This window comes from Ammospiza caudacuta, chromosome 27, assembly GCF_027887145.1.
Source record: "Ammospiza caudacuta isolate bAmmCau1 chromosome 27, bAmmCau1.pri, whole genome shotgun sequence".
NCBI classification, from domain to species: Eukaryota; Metazoa; Chordata; class Aves; order Passeriformes; family Passerellidae; genus Ammospiza; species Ammospiza caudacuta.
The window spans coordinates 7,070,348-7,091,864 of NC_080619.1; the positions used below are offsets into that span (position 1 = coordinate 7,070,348).

At 59.6% G+C, this 21,517-nt stretch overlaps 2 protein-coding genes across 3 annotated transcripts; one reads left to right on the forward strand and one right to left on the reverse strand.

Moving 5' to 3' along the window:
* Positions 1 to 4,041: 4,041 nt before the first annotated feature.
* On the forward strand, positions 4,042 to 6,969 carry CBX1 (chromobox 1). Its single transcript, XM_058820645.1, has 4 exons — positions 4,042 to 4,198; positions 4,982 to 5,159; positions 5,704 to 5,798; positions 6,632 to 6,969. Exons 1-4 carry the CDS (start codon positions 4,059 to 4,061, stop codon positions 6,774 to 6,776), a joined length of 558 nt encoding a protein of 185 aa, XP_058676628.1. The 5' UTR covers positions 4,042 to 4,058; the 3' UTR covers positions 6,777 to 6,969.
* Positions 6,970 to 11,294: 4,325 nt separating this feature from the next.
* On the reverse strand, positions 11,295 to 21,309 carry NFE2L1 (NFE2 like bZIP transcription factor 1). 2 transcript variants are annotated; one of them, XM_058820458.1, is made up of 7 exons: positions 21,234 to 21,309; positions 20,394 to 20,609; positions 19,166 to 19,617; positions 14,475 to 14,690; positions 13,941 to 14,030; positions 13,112 to 13,273; positions 11,295 to 12,948 (listed from the first exon to the last, which is right to left on the reverse strand). In XM_058820458.1, exons 3-7 carry the CDS (start codon positions 19,613 to 19,615, stop codon positions 11,617 to 11,619), a joined length of 2,250 nt encoding a protein of 749 aa, XP_058676441.1. In that variant the 5' UTR covers positions 19,616 to 19,617; positions 20,394 to 20,609; positions 21,234 to 21,309; the 3' UTR covers positions 11,295 to 11,616. The 2 variants fall into 2 exon arrangements, with proteins under 2 accessions (XP_058676441.1, XP_058676442.1); XM_058820459.1 differs by lacking the exon at positions 21,234 to 21,309 and adding an exon at positions 20,717 to 20,904.
* Positions 21,310 to 21,517: the final 208 nt, after the last annotated feature.

Below are 21,517 nucleotides of genomic sequence, written 5' to 3' on the forward strand. Positions count from 1 at the left end.
GCTGGAGTCCCCATCCCCAGAGGAATGGTTGGGCTTGGTGATGTCAGAGGGCTTTTCCAGCCCCAGGGATTCCAAGATTCCCTAAATAAGATTATTTATGGAACCCCTAAACAGGACCCGTCCCTGGGCGCTGGCACAGGTTGGGCACAGCCCACTGGAGGTGGCACTCGGGTCTCTGACCTGAGGGACAAAGGCGCTTTTGTGTCACGGCTTGAACTCAAAGACTTTCTCCCCGTTGATGACTTTATTTAATTAACAACGAGCAGAACGGAGAGGCCTGATCATCCCGGACTACACCTCCCATCAAGCCCCGCGAGCCCTGCGGACTACACCTCCCATCGCACCTCGCGCGTACGCAGCGCCGCCGCTCTCCGCTGACTACACCTCCCGTCACACCTCGCGCCCCACAACGGAACGCAGCGCGGCTCGGCGGCGGCGCGGACTACAGCTCCCGGCGTGCCCCGCGCGGGCGCGGCGCAGGCGGGGTGCGCGCGGCGGGCAGCGGCGCTGGCCGGGCTCTTTTGTTCAGGGCGGCGGACGGAGCGCGGCCAGGCCCGGGCCCCCCCCGACCCCCGAGCGCGCCCCCCGCGCCCCTTCCCTCGGACACCGGCGGCGGGGCTGTGCAAGGTCAGCGGGGAACCCGCACCGGCCGCGGGGGGGGCGCGGCGGCCACCGGCGGCGTGGGGGGGTCGGGGGTGAGGGGGGGCGGGGCGGCCGTGGGGGAGGGGAGGGGGGGAAAGGGGGGCGGGGGGGGAGAGGAGTGGGGGGGGGGGTTGGGGAGGGGAGAGGGGATGGGGTCAGCGTAGGGATGGATTTGGGGTGATGGAGAGGAGATTTGGGGCTGGGGTCAGCGTAGGGATGGATTTGGGGCGATGGGATCAGTGTAGGGATGGATTTGGGGTGATGGAGAGGAGATTTGGGGCTGGGGTCAGTGTAAGAAGAGATTTGGGGCTGGAGTGACCGTAGGAATGAATTTGGGCCTGGGGTCGGTGTAGGGACAGATTTTGGGGTGATGGGGTCAGTGTAGGGATGGATTTTGGGGTGATGGAGAAGGGATTTGGGGCTGGGGTCAGTGTAAGAAGAGATTTGGGAGTGATGGAGAGGGGATTTGGGGATGGAGTCAGTGTAGGGGTGGATTTGGGGCTGGGGTCAGTGTAGGGAGGAATTTGGGGCTGGAGTTGGTATAGGGACAGATTTTGGGGCTGGGGTCAGTGTAGGGAGGGATTTTGGGGTGCAGGGATGGTCAGGAGAAGGGATGGGAGAAGATTGAGGGGGGATTTGGGGATCAGTGCAGGGACGGATTCTGGGTGATGGGCTTTGATTTGTGAGGGGAAAAACTGAAATTTGTGGAGGAAAAAGGGGAATTGTGTGGGGGAAAAAAAAAAAAGAGGGATTAGCGAGGGGAAAAGTGGCCCTTGGCGCGGGGGAAAACTGGAATTTGTGAGGGGGAAAAAATTGGGATTTGTGGAGGAAAAGGGGGAATTTGTGAGGGGGGAAAAGTGCCATTTGTGAGGGGAGAAGTGCCATTTGTGAGGGGAAAAACCTGGGATTTTTGGAGGAAAAGGGGGAATTTGTGAGGGGGAAAGTGCCATTTGTGAGGGGGAAAGGTGCCGTTTGTGAGGGGAAAGGTGCCATTTGTGAGGGGAAAAACCTGGGATTTTTGGAGGAAAGGGGGGATTTGTGAGGGGAAAGTTGAATTTTCGAGGGGGAAACCTGGGATTTGTGAGGGGGGGAAAGCGTGGTTTTGGGGCACGGGGCTTTATAAACCCCGTGTTATGAGGGGCAGAGTCCGGATGGGGAGCGGGACCGGGGAGGGACGAGCGAGAGCTTTTGGCGGGAAACGGGAAAAATCCCGGGAATGCGGGAATCCGGGGCCGTTTTGGGGTGAATCTGTGGGATTTTGGGAGCTGGGAAAGGTTTTTGGGGTATCTGTGTGTCCGGAGAAGGAGCTGGGAAAGGTTTTCCCGGTAAAAAGCGGGTTTGGAATCGGGGTTATCCCGGGAATGTTCCCTGGGGGAGTTTTGGGTGGGAGAAAAGGGGATTTGGGGCTGAAGAAAAGGGGATTTTGGGGGTGAGGAAAAGGGGATTTTGGGGGCGAGGCAAAGGGGATTTTGGGGGCGAGGAAAAGGGGATTTTGGGGGCGAGGCAAAGGGGATTTTGGAGTGAGGAAAAGGGAATTTGGGGGTGAGGAAAAGGGAATTTTGGGGGGCGAGGAAAAGGGAATTTTGGGGGCGAGGAAAAGGGAATTTTTGAGTGAGGAAAAGGGAATTTGGGGGGCGAGGAAAAGGGAATTTTGGGGGCGAGGAAAAGGGAATTTGGGGGCGAGGAAAAGGGAATTTTGGGGGTGAGGAAAAGGGAATTTGGGGTGGGAGTAAAGGGGATTTTGGGGGTGAGGGAAAGGGGATTTGGGGGCTGAAAAAAAAGGAGTTCTCCCTGGAATGTGAATGGGGCAATGCCAGGGATGGGTTTGGGAGCAGCTCCGTGTGTTCCCGTAGAACTGAGGGATTCCAGGATAAAAATTGGGATTGTGGCGGGATAATTCTGGGATTTGCTGTGAAAGAGGCTGGAAATGTGGGAAGGGAATAGGGAGGGATAATCCCCAAATTCCTCAGGAAATTGAGAGGGGAGGGTCAGGCTCCTGGAATCCATGGAATTCAGCTGGGAAGTGCTGGTCCTGCCGCTGGGAATGGGCTTGGAATGCAGCCCTTGGGAATCTGGGAAAAAGAGATCCCAAAAATGCCCCAAAATGTCCAGAATCCGGGCTTTTCCCACCTCTGGATCCAGAGTTTTTCCAGCTCGGAATCCAGGGATGTCCTGGCTCCTAATCCAGAATATTCCCAGCTCCGAATCCAGAATATTCCAAGCCAGCGCTGGGTGGAATTTCAGGAATTTTTGATTCTCCAAACAGCTCTGGGATGAAGGGCTGGATGAGCATCCCAGAGCATCCGTGATCCAGCAAGGGAGTGACCATGGAGAGGTTGGGATCTGGGATTAATTCGGATTAACAACTGATGGAATTGGAGTTGGTGTAAACCCCTGGAGTTCACAGAAATCCCACTTTTCCCAAGGGCTGAAGGGGGCAGCCCCGGGAGTTCAGGAATGAGCTGGGAAAATTTGGGAAAGGCTGGAAAAAAGCCCAGAGCAGTTTTTAGGAAAAAAAAAAAAGTTCATGGAATTGCTGAAATTGAAGAGTGGGGAAGGCAGAAACCCAAGTCTTTGTGTCAAGATCCTGGCGTAAATCCTCTGGGAATTCCCGCGTGGATTCCTGCCCTGATCCCGGCTTTTTTTTCCCCGTTTCTGGTGGGAATATCCCAGTGTTGCCAAGGAGCTCCAGTGGGGCGGGGAGAAAAAATCCTGGAAAATCCCAGTGTGCCAGGGTGGGAGTGTCCCAGTGTTCTGAAGGAAAATCCCAGTGTTCCCAAGGGTTTCCCATCCCAGGGAAAATCCCAGTGTTCCCAAATAAAATTCCAGTGTTCCCAAGCAAAATCCCAGTGTTCCCAGGGAAAATTCCAGTGTTCCCAAGGAGCTCCAGCAGGGCAGGGAGAGGAAATCCCAGTGTGCCAGGGTGGGAATATCCCAGTGTTCTGAAGGAAAATCCCAGTGTTCCCAAGGGTTTCCCATCCCAGGGAAAATCCCAGTGTTCCCAGGGAAAATCCCAGTGTTCCCAGGGAAAATCCCAGTGTTCCCAGGGAAAATCCCAGTGTTCCAAAGGAGCTCCAGCAGGGCAAGAAGAGAGGAACCTGGGTGGAAAAATCCCAAGAAAAATCCCAGTGTTCCCAGGGAAAATCCCAGTGTTCCCAAGGAGCTCCAGCAGGGCAGGGAGAGGAAATCCCAGTGTGCCAGGGTGGGAAATATCCCATTCCAGCCTGGGAACAGCTCCTGGAGGATTCCCCCTCAGTCCCAGTGTGGAATCCAGGAATTCCCTGCTGAGCAGGGACCCCAGTGCCCCCTGGCTCATCCCAAACTCCATGCTCACATTCCCAGCACCCCAGTGGCCTCAAATCCCGGACTTTTCCTCCCTGCAGCAGCCCGGGAAAGCGGAGAAGCTGGCCAGCACAATGGGAAAGAAGCAGAACAAGAAGAAGGTGGAGGAGGTGCTGGAGGAGGAGGAGGAGGAGTACGTGGTGGAGAAGGTGCTGGACCGGCGCGTGGTCAAGGGCAAGGTGGAATACCTGCTCAAGTGGAAGGGCTTCTCCGAGTGAGTCATTCCCGAGGGATCCAACGCTGGAATGGGGCTGGGGGCTTCTCCTGCCCTGGGGGTGGTGGGAAAAGGGGAAAATCCCCGGTGGTCCCAAAAAAAAACGCCGGCGTTCCCACAAAAATCACCTTGTTCCCAAGGATTTCCCATCCCAGGGAGAGCAGGGAGGACAAAAAAAAAAAAAACGTGGAAAATCTCGGCGTTCCCAAGGAAAATCCCGGTGTTCACAAAGAACTCAGCCAGGGCAGGGAGAGAAAATCCTGGATGGGAAAATCCCGGTGTTCCTAAGTATTTCCCATCCTAGGCGGAGAAAATCTTGGAAAATCCCGGTGCCAACAGGGAGGAAGAGAAAATCCTCTTAAATCTCTGTACTAGGGTGGGAAATCCCATTCCCACCTGGAAACAGATCCTGGAGAGATTCCCCCCGTCAGTCTCAGTGTGGGACCCAAGGAATTCAAGGAATTCTGTCCTGATAAGGGAATTTCCTCCCTTTCCTCCAAGCTCTGAATCCAGAGTTTTCCCAGCCAGTGCTGGATGGATTTTTGGGAATTTTTGATTCCCTGAGCAGCTGTGGGAGCTGAGAAAAAGCGTGGGATGAAGAGGTGGATCAGTATCCCAGAGCGTCCGTGATCCAGCGCGGGGAATGTCCATGGAGAGGTCGGGATTTGGGATTCCCACTCGGATCAGCCCAAACATCCCAAATCCTGCATCCCAAAGGTGCCACAGCCGGGGTTTTCTGGGCTGGGAAAAGCGGGAAAATGAGGGATTTGTGTTTGCTGGCAGCGAGGACAACACGTGGGAGCCCGAGGAGAACCTGGACTGCCCGGATCTGATCGCCGAGTTCCTGCAGTCGCAGAAAACCGCGCACGAGAGCGAGAAATCCGAGGGCAGCAAGCGCAAGGCCGAGTCAGACACGGAGGACAAGGGCGAGGAGAGCAAACCAAAGAAGAAGAAGGAGGAGGTGAGGCTGGAGTGGGGTCCTGGCAAAGGGGGTCCAAGGAAAATCCACGGAAAAGCCATTCCAAGGGGAGTTTTCAAGGAATGGTTGGGAAGGTGGAAGGGGGGGATGGCTGAGCTTGGCTTGGCCAGTTCCCCAGTCTGGTTTCCCAGTCTGTTCCCAGTTTGGTTTCCCAGTCTGTTCCCAGTTTGGTTTCCCAGTCTGATCCCAGTTTGGGTTCCCAGTTTGGGTTCCCAGTCTGATCCCAGCTTGGTTTCCCAGTCAGTTCCCAGTTTAGGTTCCCAGTTTGGTTTCCCAGTCTGTTCCCAGTCTGGTCCCAGTTTAACCAGTTCCCAGTGTCCTGTCCCCCCATCCCTCATCCCAGTCCCTCTCCAGCTCTCCCTGTGTCCTTCCCTTCTCCAGCTGAGCATTCCCAGCCCTCCCGGAGCCCTGGGGCCATCCCCACATCCCCGGAATCCCGGCCTGATCCTCCCTGCCCATCCCAGAGCCGGCAGTGTCACTCTGGGAATTCACAAATGGAATTTTTTCCCTTTTTCCCCTTTCCCAGTCGGAGAAACCGCGCGGCTTCGCCCGGGGCTTCGAGCCGGAGCGGATCATCGGGGCCACGGACTCCAGCGGGGAGCTGATGTTCCTGATGAAGTGGTGAGGGCTCCAGGGGACCCTCCATCCACGGGATCGGGGGTTGTGTGGGGTCAGGGACTGTCCCTCTGTGCTTCTGGAGAGGCTGGAGCGTGGCCAGGGAAGGGCTTGGAGCTGCAGGAGTGGGAATGTTGGTCCTGGAGAAAGCAGGGATCAGGAGGGACCTTCTGGATCTGCACAGGAGGGGCCATGAGGCTCTGATCCCAGGGAAGGGGTTGGGGTTGGGGTTAAGGTCAGGGTTTGGGTTTGGGGTCAGGGGTCCATGGGTCATCCTGAGCCCCTCAGGAATTCCATTCCCCTTCTGGGCTCTGATTTTTCCCATTCCTTCCTTTCTCCCCTCCCTGACTTCTCTCTCCTTTTGCATCCCAAGAAGCATTTGGACAAGGCTGACCTGGTGCCTGCCAAGGGTCAGGGTTAGGGGTCAGGCTCAGAGTTAGGGGTCTGTGGGATATCAGGAGAGTCCCATTCTCCAGTTCCCCCCCTGAATCCCTGTTCTTTCCCCCTATAGGAAGAACTCTGACGAGGCCGACCTGGTGCCTGCCAAGGGTCAGAGTTTAGGGTCAGGGTTTAGGGTCAGGGTTAGGGTTTAGGATCAGTGTTTGGGGTTAGGGTTAGGGGTCTGTGGGATATCAGGAGAGTCCCATTCTCCTGTTCCCTCCCTGACTCTCCTTTCTCCCTATAGGAAGAACTCCGGCCGACCTGGTGCCCACCAAGGGTCCGGGTTTAGGATCAGGGTTTAGGGTCAGGGTTTGGGGTCAGGATCAAGGTTTAGGATCAGGGTTAGGGGTCTGTGGGATATCAGGACAGTTCCATTCTCCTCTCCTCTCCCCTCACAGGAAGAACTCTGACGAGGCCGACCTGGTGCCCGCCAAGGAGGCCAACATCAAGTGCCCGCAGGTGGTGATCTCGTTCTACGAGGAGAGGTTGACATGGCACTCGTACCCCTCAGAGGACGATGACAAGAAGGAGGACAAGAACTAAGCCCCGCTGGCCCCGCTCCGGGCAGCTCTGGGGGATTTTTTTGGGAAGAAGATCGGAACTTGAGCGGGCTGTGAGCACAGGAGGGGTTTGGAGGTGCCCTGAAGAGCCCCCCGGGCCGGGCCCTGTGCCCTGCAGCCGCTCCTCTGCTCCTGCCGTGCCCACATTCCCACAGGATCCCCTGGGATTGCAGATCCCGCTGGGATGGGGGGGGGCAGAGCCAGGGGAGATGGATGCCGGGGTGGGTGGGAGTGTGGGGTGGGGAGGGGTCTCAGAGCAGGGGGAGCGGAGGCAAAGCCCCTTCCATGAAGGACTGGCCGGGCTGGGGCTGGGGCTGGCGTTGGGATTGGGGATGCAGATGGATCCTGCTCCCCCCCAGAGCCCATCCCGCAGCCCAGCCCTGGTCCCAATAGTGTTAACTCTGCATTTCTAAGGCGTAGCATGTGTGTAGGTCTTTTGATTCGGATTCTTATTTTCCTTTTTTTTTTTTTCCCCTTTGTTACCTTTTTTTTTTTTTTTTTTTCCTTGGCTATTTCCTGGTGTTATCCTTTGGGAAGGAAGGGAGGGATTTTGGGGGGAATTCAATCATTTTTAATCAAGGAAGGAAATGAGGTCTGGTGATGACATTCCCAGATTCTTTCCATATTTTGGGGTTGTTTTTTTTTTTTTTTTTTCTTTTTTTAAAAAAACCTGAATTCAGTTTTTTTTTTTTTTCTAAAAATAAAACCTGAATTCAGCAAAGAAAATCAGTGGATTAAAAAAAAAAAAACAAAAACTAAGGGAGAAAGGGAGAAGATCCCAGAATTGCTGCCAGACCTGGGGACAGAGACACTGAAACTGTGAAAGTCCAAAATCTCCGGAGCTGATCCTCGAGCGATTTTTAGGGGGAACTTTTGGGGAAAAACGGGGAGGGAATTTTTGGGGTGGGAGGGGATGAAGGGGAGACTTTGTGAAAATGCAACTTTGTGATTCTGTATCGTCCTGCAGCAGAACTGCCACTCCTGACACGTGCATTGTATGGGGGGGATGGACTTTAACCCTTTATTGCCTTTTTAACCCTTTTTTTTTTCCCGTTCTAAGGTGCTATTTCTCCAAATTAGGGGGGAAAACCCCCCCAAAAAAAAAGAGATTTCCTGAATTTCTGACCACTCCTTCTTTTTCCCACTCTGGATTTTCCTGCCCAGCCAGCAGGGAGGGAATGTGGGAGGGAGAGGAGCCAACAGCAGCACAAGCAGAAATCCAGTCAATCCCAATTTCCCCCCAAAACGGGGCTGGGGGCTGCTTTCCCAGAACCTCAAGGGGGTTTTGATTTTTGAAATCAGATTTATTTCCCAAATCCTGAACTATTTAAGTGACTCCAGGGGTGGGATCTCGACGTGCATTGTACAAACCTTTTTTATGAGCATGTGTTTGGGTTCCTGTGCAAAAATCCGTGTGCAAATGTAAAAGTTCGTGTTTGGATTTTAACTTCATACCGAGCTCTGTCCAGTTTTTATTTTGTTGGGGGTTTTTTTGTTTTGTTTTGTTTCGACATATTTTTTTTTTTGTCTCAATAAAATTTTAGATTTATAATCCTGATTTTCTTTTTTTTTTTTTTAATATTGTTTTTTTTAATAGTTTTTTTTAATGGTTTCTTTACCTTGCTGCCTTTCCTCCAGCGATGAGTGCCCATCAGGTAGAGCAGGCCACGGAGGGAAGGTGAGCCCTGAGCCAGGTTAGAGCTTTGCAGAAGGTTCTGGAGCAGGTTCTGGAGCAGGTTCTGGGCTTGTTCTGGCCTCCAGCTGCAGAGGAGAGCCCTGGGCCTGCCGGGGAGCGCGGAGTGGGTAAGTGACCCCCAGTTCCTTCCCTTGTCTGCAGCGCGGGGCTGGGAGGGACCCACGGATGGAGGGGATGGAGGGGAGCTCAGGGCTGGAGGAGGAGGAGGAGGAGGAGGAGGAGGAAGATGGTGGTGGTTCCTGGAGGAGAAGGGATTGGGAGTTATTGGTGGAGGAAGAGGAGGGTTCTTGGATGAGGATGGTGGTTCCTGGAGGAGGAGGATGGTAGTTCCTGGAGGAGGAGGATGGTAGTTCCTGGAGGAGGAAGAGGAAGGTTCCTGGAGGAGGAAGAGGAAGGTTCATGGAGGAGGAAGAGGAAGGTTCCTGGAGGAGGAAGAGGAAGGTTCATGGAGGAGGAAGAGGAAGGTTCCTGGAGGAGGAGGATGGTGGTTCCTGGAGGAGGAAGAGGAAGGTTCCCGGAGGAGGAGGAGGAAGGTTCTTGGAGGGTGAGGAGGGGAATGGTTCTTGGATGAAGATGATGGCTCCTGCAGGAGGGGTCTTGGAGGATGATGATGATGGTTCTTGGGAAGGATGAAGGTTCCTGGAGGAGGAAGATGATGGTGGTTCCTGGAGGAGGAGGATTGGGGGTTATTGGAGGAGGAAGAGGAGGATTCTTGGACAAGGAGGAGGAAGGTTCCTAGAGGAGGAAGATGGTGGTCCTCAGAGGATGATGGTGGTTCCTGGAGGAGGACGAATGTTCTTGGAGAAGGACGGTTCTGGAGGAGGATGATGGTTCTTGGAGGAAGATGATGATTCCTGGAGGAGCGTGGTGTCTCCAGGAGGAAGAGGATGGAAGCTGGAGGCTGGATCCCAGGAGGAGCAGTGGATCCCTTCCCCCTGAGCTCCATCCCAGGGAATCCCTGGGGGATTTTCTGCCGGCTGGGATCCCACCCTCACCCTGGCCCTGAGGAACATCGGGGATCATCACCCAGGGGGAGAGCGGGGAGCACCTTGGGCCCATTGTGGATCCAGTGTGGAGGTTTTTGCTTCTCCTTCTCCTTTGCCTTCCCCTTTTCCTTTTTCCTCCTTTTCCTCCTTCTCCTTTTTCTTTCTTCTCTTCTCCTCCATCCCCGCAGGGCTGGAACAGCTCCCTCCCATCCAAGCTGGACCCGGAGCTGCAGTGATGGCAGAAAATGCCCGAATTCCCACAATTCCGCCCCAAATCCCCAATAAAACCCCTGGAGCCGAGGCTGGTACAGTGAATAAGCCGTTTTTATTTTTTTGTCCTGTGCTCACAACAATCTCTCTTCTCTCCCTGACAGGTCACAGATCATTCAAATCAAAACAAGTTTCTAAGAGGAAACAAAAAGAAATAATTTACCCACACGCACAGGGCTCTCTCTCCATCCCAACCTCCCCACATCCCAACTTGTGCTTCATTCCCGGGGGGCCGGAGGGGCTCAGGGCCCCCATCCAGCCCATCCCAGCTCCAAGCATTCCCAAAAAACCTGGAAAACATTCCCACAAACCCACACACATCTTGCCAGCGGGCCTTCCCTGCTGCTCTCCCAGGTGGAAGCGCCACCCTGGGATCCTGCCTGGATCCCGTGCACAGGACTGGCTCGGAAAAGCCGTTCATTTTCATTTTATTCATTTTATTTATTTTTTTAAGCTTTTTTTTTCCTTTTTTTTTTTTTTTTAATTTCTTTTTTTTTTTTTTTCTGGTTGCTGGTAAAGTCAGAACACTCCCAGCTGTGCTATATGGAAATACAGCTCTAGGATGGTCTCCGAGGTGTGGAGACCTGACAGTGATCAAGGCACTACCCCCACCCCCCTCCTGAAAAACAAAGGAAGTCAGACCAACACCTCTAGGGACAGAAGAGAATCCTATAATGTGATCACACGGTTACACGGAATCTTTATGGCAAAGAGAACATTGAGCAGCTTTGAACGTTTGGGCTTCTCCCTTTTTTTTTTTTTTTTTTTGGCTTTTTTTTCTTTTTTTTTTTTTTTGTAATTTTTTTTTTTTTGGTTTTTGTTTTTTGTTTGTTTGTTTGTTTTTTACTCAACACAAGCACTTCTAGACCCTAAAAGGGGGAGGAAAGAGTCAAGGCTGGAACCCCCAGAAAACCCAAGCGTGGTTGTGGGACGGGGACCTGCAGCTGTTGGATGCTCGAGGTGAGGCCCCAAGGTTGGGGCTGAGGTTGGGATCGGGGTCCCAGCGCTCCCCTTGTGCTGTTCCTGACCCAAAATTCCTTCCCGGGAGGAGCAGGCGGGGCCGGGTGCTCAGCAAGGGATCCTGCAGCCCCCTCCTCCCTGCCTTCCCCTTCCTCCCACGATGGATTCCTTGCCCTTTCCCCAGGCAGGAAAGGGTTAACGGGAGTCACCCCCGGCTCTGCTCCTCCTCGGGCCGGAAAGGGTTAATGGAAGTCACGCCACTTTTTGTGTCTCTCCACGTGTGCCCTGGTCTGATCTCCATCGAGGAAGGAGAAATCTGGAATATCTCACACACACCGATGGCAAAAACGGGCTCGGGATGAAAGGAAAAAAGGGAGAAAAAAACCAAAAAAGAACCAAAAAAAAAAAAAAAAAAAGAAAAAGGGAAAAAAAATTAAAAACAACCAACTACCTGAAATCACAGAACTTTGGAAGTTCAGAAAAACGTCTCTCCTATAACTTGGTTTGAAGTCCATTCGCTTAAATCTCTTTTTTTTTCTTGGTTTTTTTTTTTTTTTTTCTCTTACTTAAAGCCAGTTCCTAACAGTAGTTTGTATTTTTTTTTTTTTTTGTGGGATTTTTTTTTTTTGTGGGTTTTTTTTTTTTGTTTTATCCACCTCGTGCCAACCTCCCCAGCAGCGATGCCAGCTCGTCCCTGCTCTCCCAGCACCCGGGGGTGGCCGGTGGCAGCTGGGCTCGGGCTGGGCCCCGTCCCGCGCTCGGGGACGGCCGCTCGCTCCCGCAGAGTCCCCGGCGCCGCCGGCGCCGCGCGCGGCTCCAGGAGACAGGATCGGATAAGAAGGCATCAAAGTTCCCTCCGCAAGCACCTCCAGGCTCGGCCCTCGTCCCAGCTCTCCCTTCCGCCGCCGCCTTCACTTCCTCCTGTCCTTCTGCTTGCGCTCCGGGCGGCGCGGCTGCGGCTCGGCGGGCGCGGGCGCGCGCGGGATCAGCAGCACGCTGCCGTCGCTGCCGTACTGCAGCGCGTAGCGGCTGGGCGAGTAGGGCCGGCCCTGCTCGTCCCGCAGCCGCCCGAACACCTCCTGGTACAGGCTCTGCACCTTCTGCTTCATCTGCCGGATGGACTTGAGGAACTCCACCTTCTCCCTGAGCAGTTTGGACTTGTCGCGCTGCAGCTCCTCCACGTCGCGCTCCAGGTTGAGGATGGTGTCCAGCTTCCTCTTGCGGCAGTTCTGCGCCGCCATCTTGTTCTTGCCGCGCCGGCGGATGTCGCGGATGAGGCTGAGCTGGGCCTCGCTCAGCTGGTACTTGGACAGGAGCTCGTTGAACTCCTCCACGGGCAGGTTGATGATCTTGTCGTTGGTGAAGGGGATCTTCATGGCCCGGGCGCGGTGCTCGTCGCGGCTCAGCTGCTTGTCCAGCAGCTCCGACGGTTTCTCCTTGCCGCTCTTCTTGCCGGCGCCGGGCGCTTTGGGCTCCTCGGGGTCCAGGGCGCCCGGGGCCATGTTGTAGGTGTGGTTGTGGCCCACGTGCTCCAGGTAAGGCAGGTAGTGGAGCTGCGCCGGGTCCTGGTAGCTCATGCGGCAGAACTTGCTGTACTCTGGCTGGTAGCCAACCGCCCCTTCCGCTTCCTCAAAGTCCACGTTCTCCGAGTCCGAGCTGTAGCCCACGGCGCCTTCCTCGGAAAATGAGGAGGAGGAGGAGGACGAAGAGGAAGAGGACGACGAGGACGAGGCTTCGGAGCTGCTCAGGGACGCGGGGCTGTGGCCGGAATCCAGGGAAAGACCTGAGTCGGAATCGAACTCCTCCTCCAGCTGCGAGGCCTGCACGGGGTTGAAGCCCTCCTCGATGGCCAAGTCCATCAGGCTGATCTCATCCAGCATGGCCTCGTCCAGCAGGCCCCCCAGCGGGTCGGGCAGCTCGGGCCCGGCCGTCTCGTTGGCCGTGCCGTTCATCTGGGGCGGGAAGAAGATCCCGCTCAGGTTGGTGGAGCCGAAGGTGCTGTTGAGGCCGGTGGAGTTGTCGGGCGCCAGCTGCATCAGGGCCGAGCCGCCCGCCATGGAGGGGCTCTCCATGTCCGAGCTGAAGAGGGAGAAGTCCTGGGAGCAGCTGCCCAGCGAGGCCTGATGCAGGCTGACGTTCTGGTTGATGGGCGTGCCGGGGGCCAGGCTGTAGTTGGACGCCAGCAGGTCCCCGCCCGTGCCGCCGTAGAGGCTCTCGGCGCTCGTGCTGTTCACCTCCATGGCCTGCAAGAGACAGGCGCAGCTCAGCGGAGGAGCCCCGGGGCCAAGGACGCTGCCAGGTCCCACCCAGGAGCTCCCAGCTGGCACGGGGACGGCACGGTGTCACCGTCAGGACCTAAATTCACACCTGGAGGGACGAGGCCCTTCCCACCCTCGTGGAGCTCACCTGCATCTCCATGATGGACATCAGGTCCTGCCACTGCTGCTCCAGGTCGAAGGGCGACTCGGTCTCGGCCAGCAGAGGGGACAGCAGGCCGGGGGCGCCGCCCGGGGCCCGGCTCTGCCCGGGCACGGCCTCGCTCAGGGCCGAGACATCCGCAGCTGGGAACTGAGCACGCCAGGCAGTCAGGGCTGGCACCGCGGGGATGAGCAGGGATGCTCAGGGATGGACACTCAGGGACATTCAGGGACATTCAGGGATGCTAAGGGATGGATGTTCAGCGATGCTCAGGGATGGATGCTGAGGGATGCACAGGGATGCTCAGGGATGGACACTCAGGGACATTCAGGGATGCTTAGGGATGGATGTTCAGCGATGCTCAGGGATACACAGGGATGTTCAAGGATGGATGCTCAGGGATGGATGCTGAGGGATGCTCAGGGATTCTCAGGGACATTCAGGGATGCTAAGGGATGGATGTTCAGCAATGCTCAGGGATGGATGCTGAGGGATGCACAGGGATGCTCAGGGATGCTCAGGGACATTCAGGGATGCTAAGGGATGGATGTTCAGCGACGCTCAGGGATGGATGCTGAGGGATGCAGCCCCCCCCCAGCCCAGCGCCCTTCCCGCCCGCTTTCCCGTGAACTGACGAGGAGCAAAGCCAGGAGGTTTTAATTAACCACAGCCCCCCCCTCCCCGCGTGGTTTCTCAGGGTGCCTGGAGCCTCCTGGAGCAGCCAAACCCAATTTGCTGCTGCGGGAGAAGCACAGGAGGCACCAAAACGCCAGCGAGCGAGGCAGGGAGAGCCTGGGGATCCACCCCGCGCGCTCACCTCGGAATTGTCCCCGAAGGGGAAGGTGGCCTCCAGCAGCCTAAGGCACTCCTCCAGGGACAGGGCTGTCTGATCCTCCGCTCCGGGCACCTGGGGGACAGCAAACACAGGCCGTGGCAGCCACGGGCTGCGGGAGCTGCTGCTGAGGAGGAACCAGCTCCCTTCCAGCAGGGCTGGATCGCAGCGCATCCAAAAAGAGCCAGAGCCCCACCCAGTGCTCCTGTGCTGGCTCCATCCTCCCGCTCGGGGCTACGGGAGAGCGCCAACCAGCGCCGCCGCTCCCGGCCAGCCTGCTGTCCCTGCTGTCCCTGCTGTGCCTGGTGTCCCCTGATATCCCTGATGTCCCTGCTTTCATTGCTGTCCCTGCTGTCCCCTCCGGCCACACAGGCCAGGGGGACACGGCCCTGCCCCAATCCTGCAGCCACCTGGGCAAGCCCTGCTGCCGCCCTGCCGCTGGAGCAGCCGCGCACAGGCGCCGGCAGAGCCGCAGGGCCCCGGGAGCGCAGCCCCAGCCCGGCCGGCCCCGGGCGTTACCTGCGCAGGGAAACTCTCCCCGGTCTCTCCATCAACTAGCGGGATTCTATCCAAGACCTCATCCCCTGCACTCCTCCAGCTGTCCCCGCGCTCCCTCCCATCGCTCAGCTCTTTGTCCACTTCGCTCTCTTTCTGACGGTGGCTGTAGTCAAAAATCTCTCGCCCAGCGCCGAGATCAATATCCTGTCTCCACAGGATGTCAATCAAATCGATGTCCTGCAAGACAGACCACATTTCCTTCAGCGCCCTGGCCTGCCCTGGGGGGTCCCCGCCCAGCGGCCCCTCCCCGGGGCCCCCCGCGCGCCCGTCCCGCAGCCCACCCGCCGGGCCCCCCTCGGCCGCCGCCGGGGCTCGGGAGCCGGGCGGGCCCGGGAGCGGCTCCGCGGGCTCCGCATGGCCGGCGCTGCCCTGCCCGCCGCCCATGGCCGCCCGTCCGCCGCCGGGGGAGGCGGCGGGGGCCGCCCGGGCCCGCGTCGCGGCGGTGGCTGCGCCGTGCCCGCCTTGCATCAGCCCGTGGTGCCATCCCGGCCATTTGCATAAGGGGTGGGGTGGCAGGAAAATCCCCGCATTCCCACCCACCTGATGCAACTTGAGCCGCCGCCGCTCCGCCGGGCCCCGGCCCGCTCCCCGCCGGCACCGGGCTGCCCGCGGCCCCCCCCGCAGCCCCCCGCTCCTCGGGGCGGCCCCGGTACCTTTCTCATGTCCCCAGCTGCCGCCCGGGCCGCGGCGCACGCCGATCATGGTCCCCGGGGGAGGAAGAGGAGGAGGCGGCGGCGGCGGGGCGGGCTGGCCGGGGCGCGGCGCCGCGCACGCATCGCCGGCCGGGGCGGCGGCGGCAGCGGCGGGGGGAGCCGCGCTCCGCTCCGCCCCACCGGCCACAGGTGCCCGCGCGGCCCCGCTGCGGCGGCGGCGGCCGCCCCCGCCCCCGGTGCGGAGGATGCTGCTGTGGCTGCGGCGGCGGCCCCGGGCGGGCGGCGGGGCCGGGAGGGGCTCGGCGGGGCCGGGAGGGGCTCGGGAGGGACCGGGAGGGGCTCGGCGGGGCCGCCCCCCCCCCACCCTCCCCCCGCCGTTCCCGGCTGCGGCGGCCGCCAAGCCCCGCCCCCTCCGCCAGGCCACGCCCCCTCCCTGCCGGGATGCGGCGCTCCCGGACCACGCCCCCTCCGCCGATGGCCCCGCCCCGCCCCGGGCGGTGGCCGCGACCAATCAGCGCTAACGGGGGCCGCCGCCCTGACCAATCGGCGCCGGCGGGGGCCGCCCGCTCAGCCAATCAGCGCCCGCGGGGCGCCCACCGGGCCGCGCCCCCGCCCTGGCGCAGCCAGGCCGCCCCCCCCCCCCCCCCCCCCGGCCCCGCCCGCGCCGCACCGGGAATGGGGAATGGGGATGGGGGCGGGGAACGCCGGGACCCCCGGCCCGGAGCCCGCACTGCCCGGGGTCACCTTGGCCCGGCCCCCGGGACACCCCGGCCCGCACGGCGCGACCCCCGCCCCTCCTGCCCCGGGGCTCCTCGGCCCGGGCACGCCCGGCCCCGGTAACCGCGGCCAAGTGTAAGGAGATCCCCCGGGCGGCGCGGGGGGGACGGCGCGGAGCCCCCGCAGCTCATCACATGCCCCACGTATTTTTATCCTCGTGTTGTAGAAACGGCCCCGGGCACGGCGCCTCCGCCGCCCTCCCCACCCCCAATGCTGCAGAGGGAAGCGCCGGGATTTAATCCCAGCTTTGTCTTTAGCCCCGGCTCAAAATGGGCATTTTTTTATCCGTGGGATAAAAATCAGGAGGATTTCATAATTCCCCTCCCGCCCCGCCCGCTCTCCGGGTGCTGCAACGCCCAAAAAGGAAAAAAAAAAAAAAAAAAAAAAAGAGAAAAAAAAAAAATCCCGCACAGCATTCCCGGAGCGAGTTCCAGCTCTTCCCAAAATTATTTATATCGCCCGTGTTCCCCCGGCAAGGTCGCGCCTGGCCCGCGCACAACCCAGCAAAAGTCATGGAAAAATTTCCAATTTCCAGGCCGGGCCCCGGAGCCATCCGCAGCCCGGGGCCCGCCCGGGGATACCGGGAATACCCCGGGGGGAAAACCCAAAACCCGCGGCTGCCCCGGGGGAGCCGGGCTGGGGAATCGCCCCCCGGAACTGCCCCGCAACGGAACCGGGGGCGGAGGGCGCGGGGTGCGCCCGGGAGGGACGCGGGAGCCGGGCGGGACTGCCCGGGGCCGCCGCCGCTCCCGGCCCGCAGCGCTCGGGAACCGCGGAAAGCGGAGCCGGGGACGGGAGAAAATCCGGGATCGGGGGGGAAATTATGGAAAACAGAGCCTGGAGGGACAGGGATGGGGGGAATCCGGGACTGGGGGGAATAATGGAGAACAGCCTTGAGAGTGATGGGGATGGAGGAAAAGCCGGGATCGGGGGGAAATCAAGGAAAGCAGAGCCCTGAGGATGAGCAGAGATCATGTCCGGCACGGTTTTGGGGGAAATCACGGGAAACAGAGCCTTGAGAACACGCAGGGATGCGGGAAAAGCCGGGATCGGGGGGAAATGAAGGAAAACGGAGCCCCGAGGATGAGCAGGGATGCGGGAAGGGCCGGGATCTCCCCACCCACCCCTCCCTGATTCCCACCGGGTTCCACTCCCAGCACGGCCAGGCCCCTGGAGGCCTCTGGAAACGGCAGCTCCGGCTTCCCTGCGCCCAAATTCCCCAAAATCTGCCCCTGCTTTCCCTGCCGAGAGCTCCTCAGGCCAGGAATCCCCAGCTGGGGAAGGGCGGCGGAGCCTCCCGGGAGTGACCTTGCACAAGGATCCGCCCGGTGCCGCCGCTATCCCCGAGGCCGGGAATGGCCTCCCCGGGAATCCCCCGGGAGCAGCACCGGGGGACGTTCGGCCTCGTGTCCCTCTGGCACCTCCAAGGTCGCTGCTGCCGGCCCAGAGCGGGGTTTGCCCCCCGGGAACGGGCAGGGAGATCGGGAGGACATTGCCGGGGCCGGCTCCATCGCCTCTGCAGCAGCGCTCCCCTCACGGCTGCTCCCACAGCGCGACCCCGACCCCGAGCCCGATCCCTGCTGCAGCCCCTGCCAGCAGCTCCCCGTGCCCTGCTGGGAGGGCAGAGCCCTGCTGGAAGGACCTGGGGACATGGATCAGCACTGAGACCCCCATTCCATAGACCTGGAAGGACCTGGGGACATGGATCAGCACTGACACCCCCATTCCATAGACCTGGAAGGACCTGGGGACATGGATCAGCACTGACACCCCCATTCCATAGACCTGGAAGGACCTGGGGACATGGATCAGCACTGAGACCCCCATTCCATAGACCTGGAAGGACCTGGGGACATGGATCAGCACTGACACCCCCATTCCATAGACCTGGAAGGACCTGGGGACATGGATCAGCACTGACACCCCCATTCCATAGACCTGGAAGGACCTGGGGACATGGATCAGCACTGAGACCCCCATTCCATAGACCTGGAAGGACCTGGGGACATGGATCAGCACTGACACCCCCATTCCATAGACCTGGAAGGACCTGGGGACATGGATCAGCACTGAGACCCCCATTCCATAGACCTGGAAGGACCCAAGGCCATGGAACCACCCCTGACACCCCAATTCCCTGACCCTGGCAGGAGCCAAGGCCGTGGATCAGCACTGACACCCCCATTCCACAATCCTGGCAGGAGCCAAGGCCGTGGATCAGCACTGACACCCCGATTCCACAATCCTGGCAGGAGCCAAGGACCAGCTCCCATGGAACCCGGGCTGTGCCGCGACCGAGGCAGCCCTGCCACAACCACGGCAGCAGCTCCCGGGGCCTGGAATCACATCCCAGCCCTCCCAAAGGTCAGGGACAGCAGGAAAACCAAACCCAGCCCAGCCCAGCTCTGCCCACACGGATGGGGAGGGAAACTGAGCGAGGAAAGGAATTCTGGGGAGGAAAAGTGAGCAAAGAAAGGAATTCTGGGGAGGGAAACTGAGTGAGGAACTGAATTTTGGGGAAGAAAACTGAGTGAGGAACAGGCTCCTGGGGCGAAAATTGAGTGAAGAATGGAATTCTGGGGAGGAAAACCGAGTGAGGAAATGAATGTTGGGAAGGAACACTGAATGTGGAACTGAATTTCAGGGAAGAAAACTGGGTGAGAAAAGGAATTCTGGGGAGGAAAACTGAGTGAGGAAAGGAATTCTGGGGAGGGAAAGCGAGCAAGGAACTGGATTTTAGGGAGGGAAACTGAGGGAGGAACTGAATTCTGGGGAAGAAAACTGAGTGAGAAAATGAATTCTGGGGAAGAAAACTGAGTGAGAAAATGAATTCTGGGGAGGGAAACTGAGGGAGGAACTGAATTCTGGGGAAGAACACCGAGGAGGGAGGAGCAGGCTCCCGGGGAGGAACACGGAGGCAGGAGGAGCAGGCTCCTGGCCAGGCTCCAGCCCAGCAACCCAACACCTGCTCCACACCTGGGCCAGGCTCTTTCCCAACAGCGCTGTTTATTTCCCAGCTGGGCCGCTGGCTTTCCCAATCGCCAGGGTCACGAGGGGCCCTGGCTCCTTCCCCCTCCTTTCACTGCTGCTCTGCAGCCAGAGCAGAGCCGACAAAAAGGGAAAATCACCCCGGGAGCAGCGCCGAAACCCAGCCCGGCTCCCGGATTGCGCCATCCCCGGGCGCCAAACGCACCAACACCGCCCAAACCCGCCGTTCCCTACCTCCTTGGTGAGGTCCCCGTTGGCGGGCGCTGCCACGGCTCCCAGGTCCTCCAGCTCGTCCCCGAAGCCCTGCTCGGCCCCGGCGTCGCGGTCGGCGCCGCCGCCGCCGTCCTGGGGCGCCTCGGGCTCGCGGTGCACCAGCCAGGCGCTGAGCTCGGTGCTGGGCACCCGCAGCCGGTCCAGGGCGCGCACCTGGCTCAGCAGGCGGCGCGCGGAGAAGAAGGAGTCGAGCTCGACGCTCTTGGGGTGCACGCCATAGCCGTGCAGCGTGTTCTGCAGCTGGTGGAACTGCGCCTGCGCGTACGCCGAGCTGGGGCCCAGGATGATCTCGCGCAGCGGCGGCAGCTGCGAGCTCAGGTAGCTGTCCACGTCCACGCGCACCCCGACCAGGCTCAGCAGGATGGTGAACTGGATCAGCCCCTCCGTGAAGTACTTCTTCAGGGAGAGCATCTCTGCGGCGGGGAAAGCCAGAAAAAATAAATAAATAAGAGTTAAAACCAAACAAGGGTTGGGGATGGACAGCGAGGAGCTATTTCTTCAGGGAGAGCATCTCTGGGGCGGGAAAAATTAAAACATAAATAGATAAAAGTTAAAACCAAGCAAGGGTTGAGGGTGGGGATGGACATTTCTTCAGGGAGAGCATCTCTGGGGAAGGGAAAATTAAAAATAAATAAATAAAAGTTAAAAACAAACATGGGTTGAGGTTGGGGATGCACAGCGAGGAGCTATTTCTTCAGGGAGAGCATCTCTGGTGCGGGAAAAATTTTAAAAAATTAAATAAAAATTAAAAACAAACAAGGGTTGAGGTTGGGGATGCACAGCGAGGAGCTATTTCTTCAGGGAGAGCATCTCTGGTGCGGGGAAAATTTAAATTAAATAAATAATAACTAAAAACAAACAAGGGTTGAGGCTGGGGATGGACAGCGACGAGCTGGCAGAGGGCGAAGCCTCCACACACAACACCCAACAGGTCGGGTGGGTTTGGCTCTGCTCTGCCCCACTTTCAAACAATCATTTCTGCCCTTCAGGGCAGAGCTAAAAGCCAGGAGGAAAGTTTAAAGAACGCTCAGAAGGTTTTTAGTTTGGTTTTGCTCTGAAAAGGCAGGAAATCGGTGCGCGGAGAACCGGAGAAAACCAAAGTTCAAAGCCGGGAACTCTCCGCGGCAGCTCCACCCTCGCCTTCCCTTTTGTTTTTATGCCGCGGAATTCCGCGATCCGTGCGACTTACTGTCCGAAAACTCCTCATGCAGCGCCTGTGTGTGTGCGTGTGTGCCCCCGCAGCTGCCCCGCTCCGGAGCGGGCTCGGCTCCCTGCTCCTGCCTCTCCTTCCTCTGCTCTCCTCCTCCTCCTCCTCCTCCTCTGCAGGAGCCTCTTATGAGTCAAAGGTCCCGAGCATGGGAAGGTCCAAAGACTCCAACGCTCGCGGCTGCGATTTCATCAGCAGCTGCAATGTAACCGGAGAGCAAACGCGGTGACACCGGGGCTCCACCCTGCCGGCACCGCGCCGCTCCCGGGGGCTTCACCGCGATCCCGCTGCCCCGGCCGCGTTACCTCCGGCCGCAGCCCCGGCCCGCGCGTCAGCTCCCCGCGGCCCGGAGGAATCCGGTTCCCCGTCCCTGCTCGGCGCGGCTCCGGCCGGGCCGGGGCTGTTCCATGGAGCACCGGCCCCGCTCCCGGGCCCGCCCCGCGCCGCCCCCAGCGCGCCGGGGCGGCTCCCGCGGAGCGGAGCGCTGGGCCGGGGGATCCCGAGCGTGGGGGGTGCCCGGTTTTGGGGGGGTTTCCCGGTTTTTGGGGGGGATTCCCGGTTTTTGGGGGTCCCCGTGGGCCCCACGTGCGCTCCCCGTTCCCGGGGCCCTTTAAGGCCCCACGTGACCTCATCCCCCCCCCCCCCTCCGGCGCGGCCACGTGACCCCGCCCCACCCGCGCGCGCGCTCCCGCGGCCTCGCCGTCCCCCTCGGCGCCGCCCGCCCCGCCCCGCGCGCGCCGCCGCCGCCGCCGCCGCCACCACCCGCACGCCGCCACCGCCTCCCCGCACCCTCCGCCGCCACAGATTCCGCCCCGTCGGTACCCGCCGGGCTCCGCCGCCACTCCGGCCCCGGCGCCGCCGCCGCTCCCGTTCCCCGCCCCGGCCCAACCGCCCCCCCCGCCCGCCTCGCGCGGCGCCGCCGCCAATCACCGCCCGCCGAGGGCAGGCGGGAGCGAGGCTCGGGCCAATGGGAAGCGGGCGGCGGAGAGTTCCTCCCGCCTCCCCCGCGCCGCTTTGATTGGCAAGCGAGCTGACCAATGGATATGCGAGGAGGCGCGGGCGGCCCTCGCGCTCAGCGCTGCCAAGCCAATGGGAAATGAGAAACT

Coding starts and splice junctions, on each gene's coding strand:
- CBX1 (XM_058820645.1), top strand. CDS start 4,059: ATGGGAAAGAAGCAGAACAAGAAGAAGGTGGAGGAGGTGCTGGAGGAG. Junction 5,160..5,703: donor CAAAGAAGAAGAAGGAGGAG/GTGAGGCTGGAG, acceptor CCCCTTTCCCAG/TCGGAGAAACCGCGCGGCTT. Junction 5,799..6,631: donor CTGATGTTCCTGATGAAGTG/GTGAGGGCTCCA, acceptor CTCCCCTCACAG/GAAGAACTCTGACGAGGCCG.
- NFE2L1 (XM_058820458.1), bottom strand. CDS start 19,615: ATGCTCTCCCTGAAGAAGTACTTCACGGAGGGGCTGATCCAGTTCACC. Junction 14,691..19,165: donor ACGGGGACCTCACCAAGGAG/GTAGGGAACGGC, acceptor TCTGTCTTGCAG/GACATCGATTTGATTGACAT. Junction 12,949..13,111: donor TGTCCATCATGGAGATGCAG/GTGAGCTCCACG, acceptor TGTCTCTTGCAG/GCCATGGAGGTGAACAGCAC.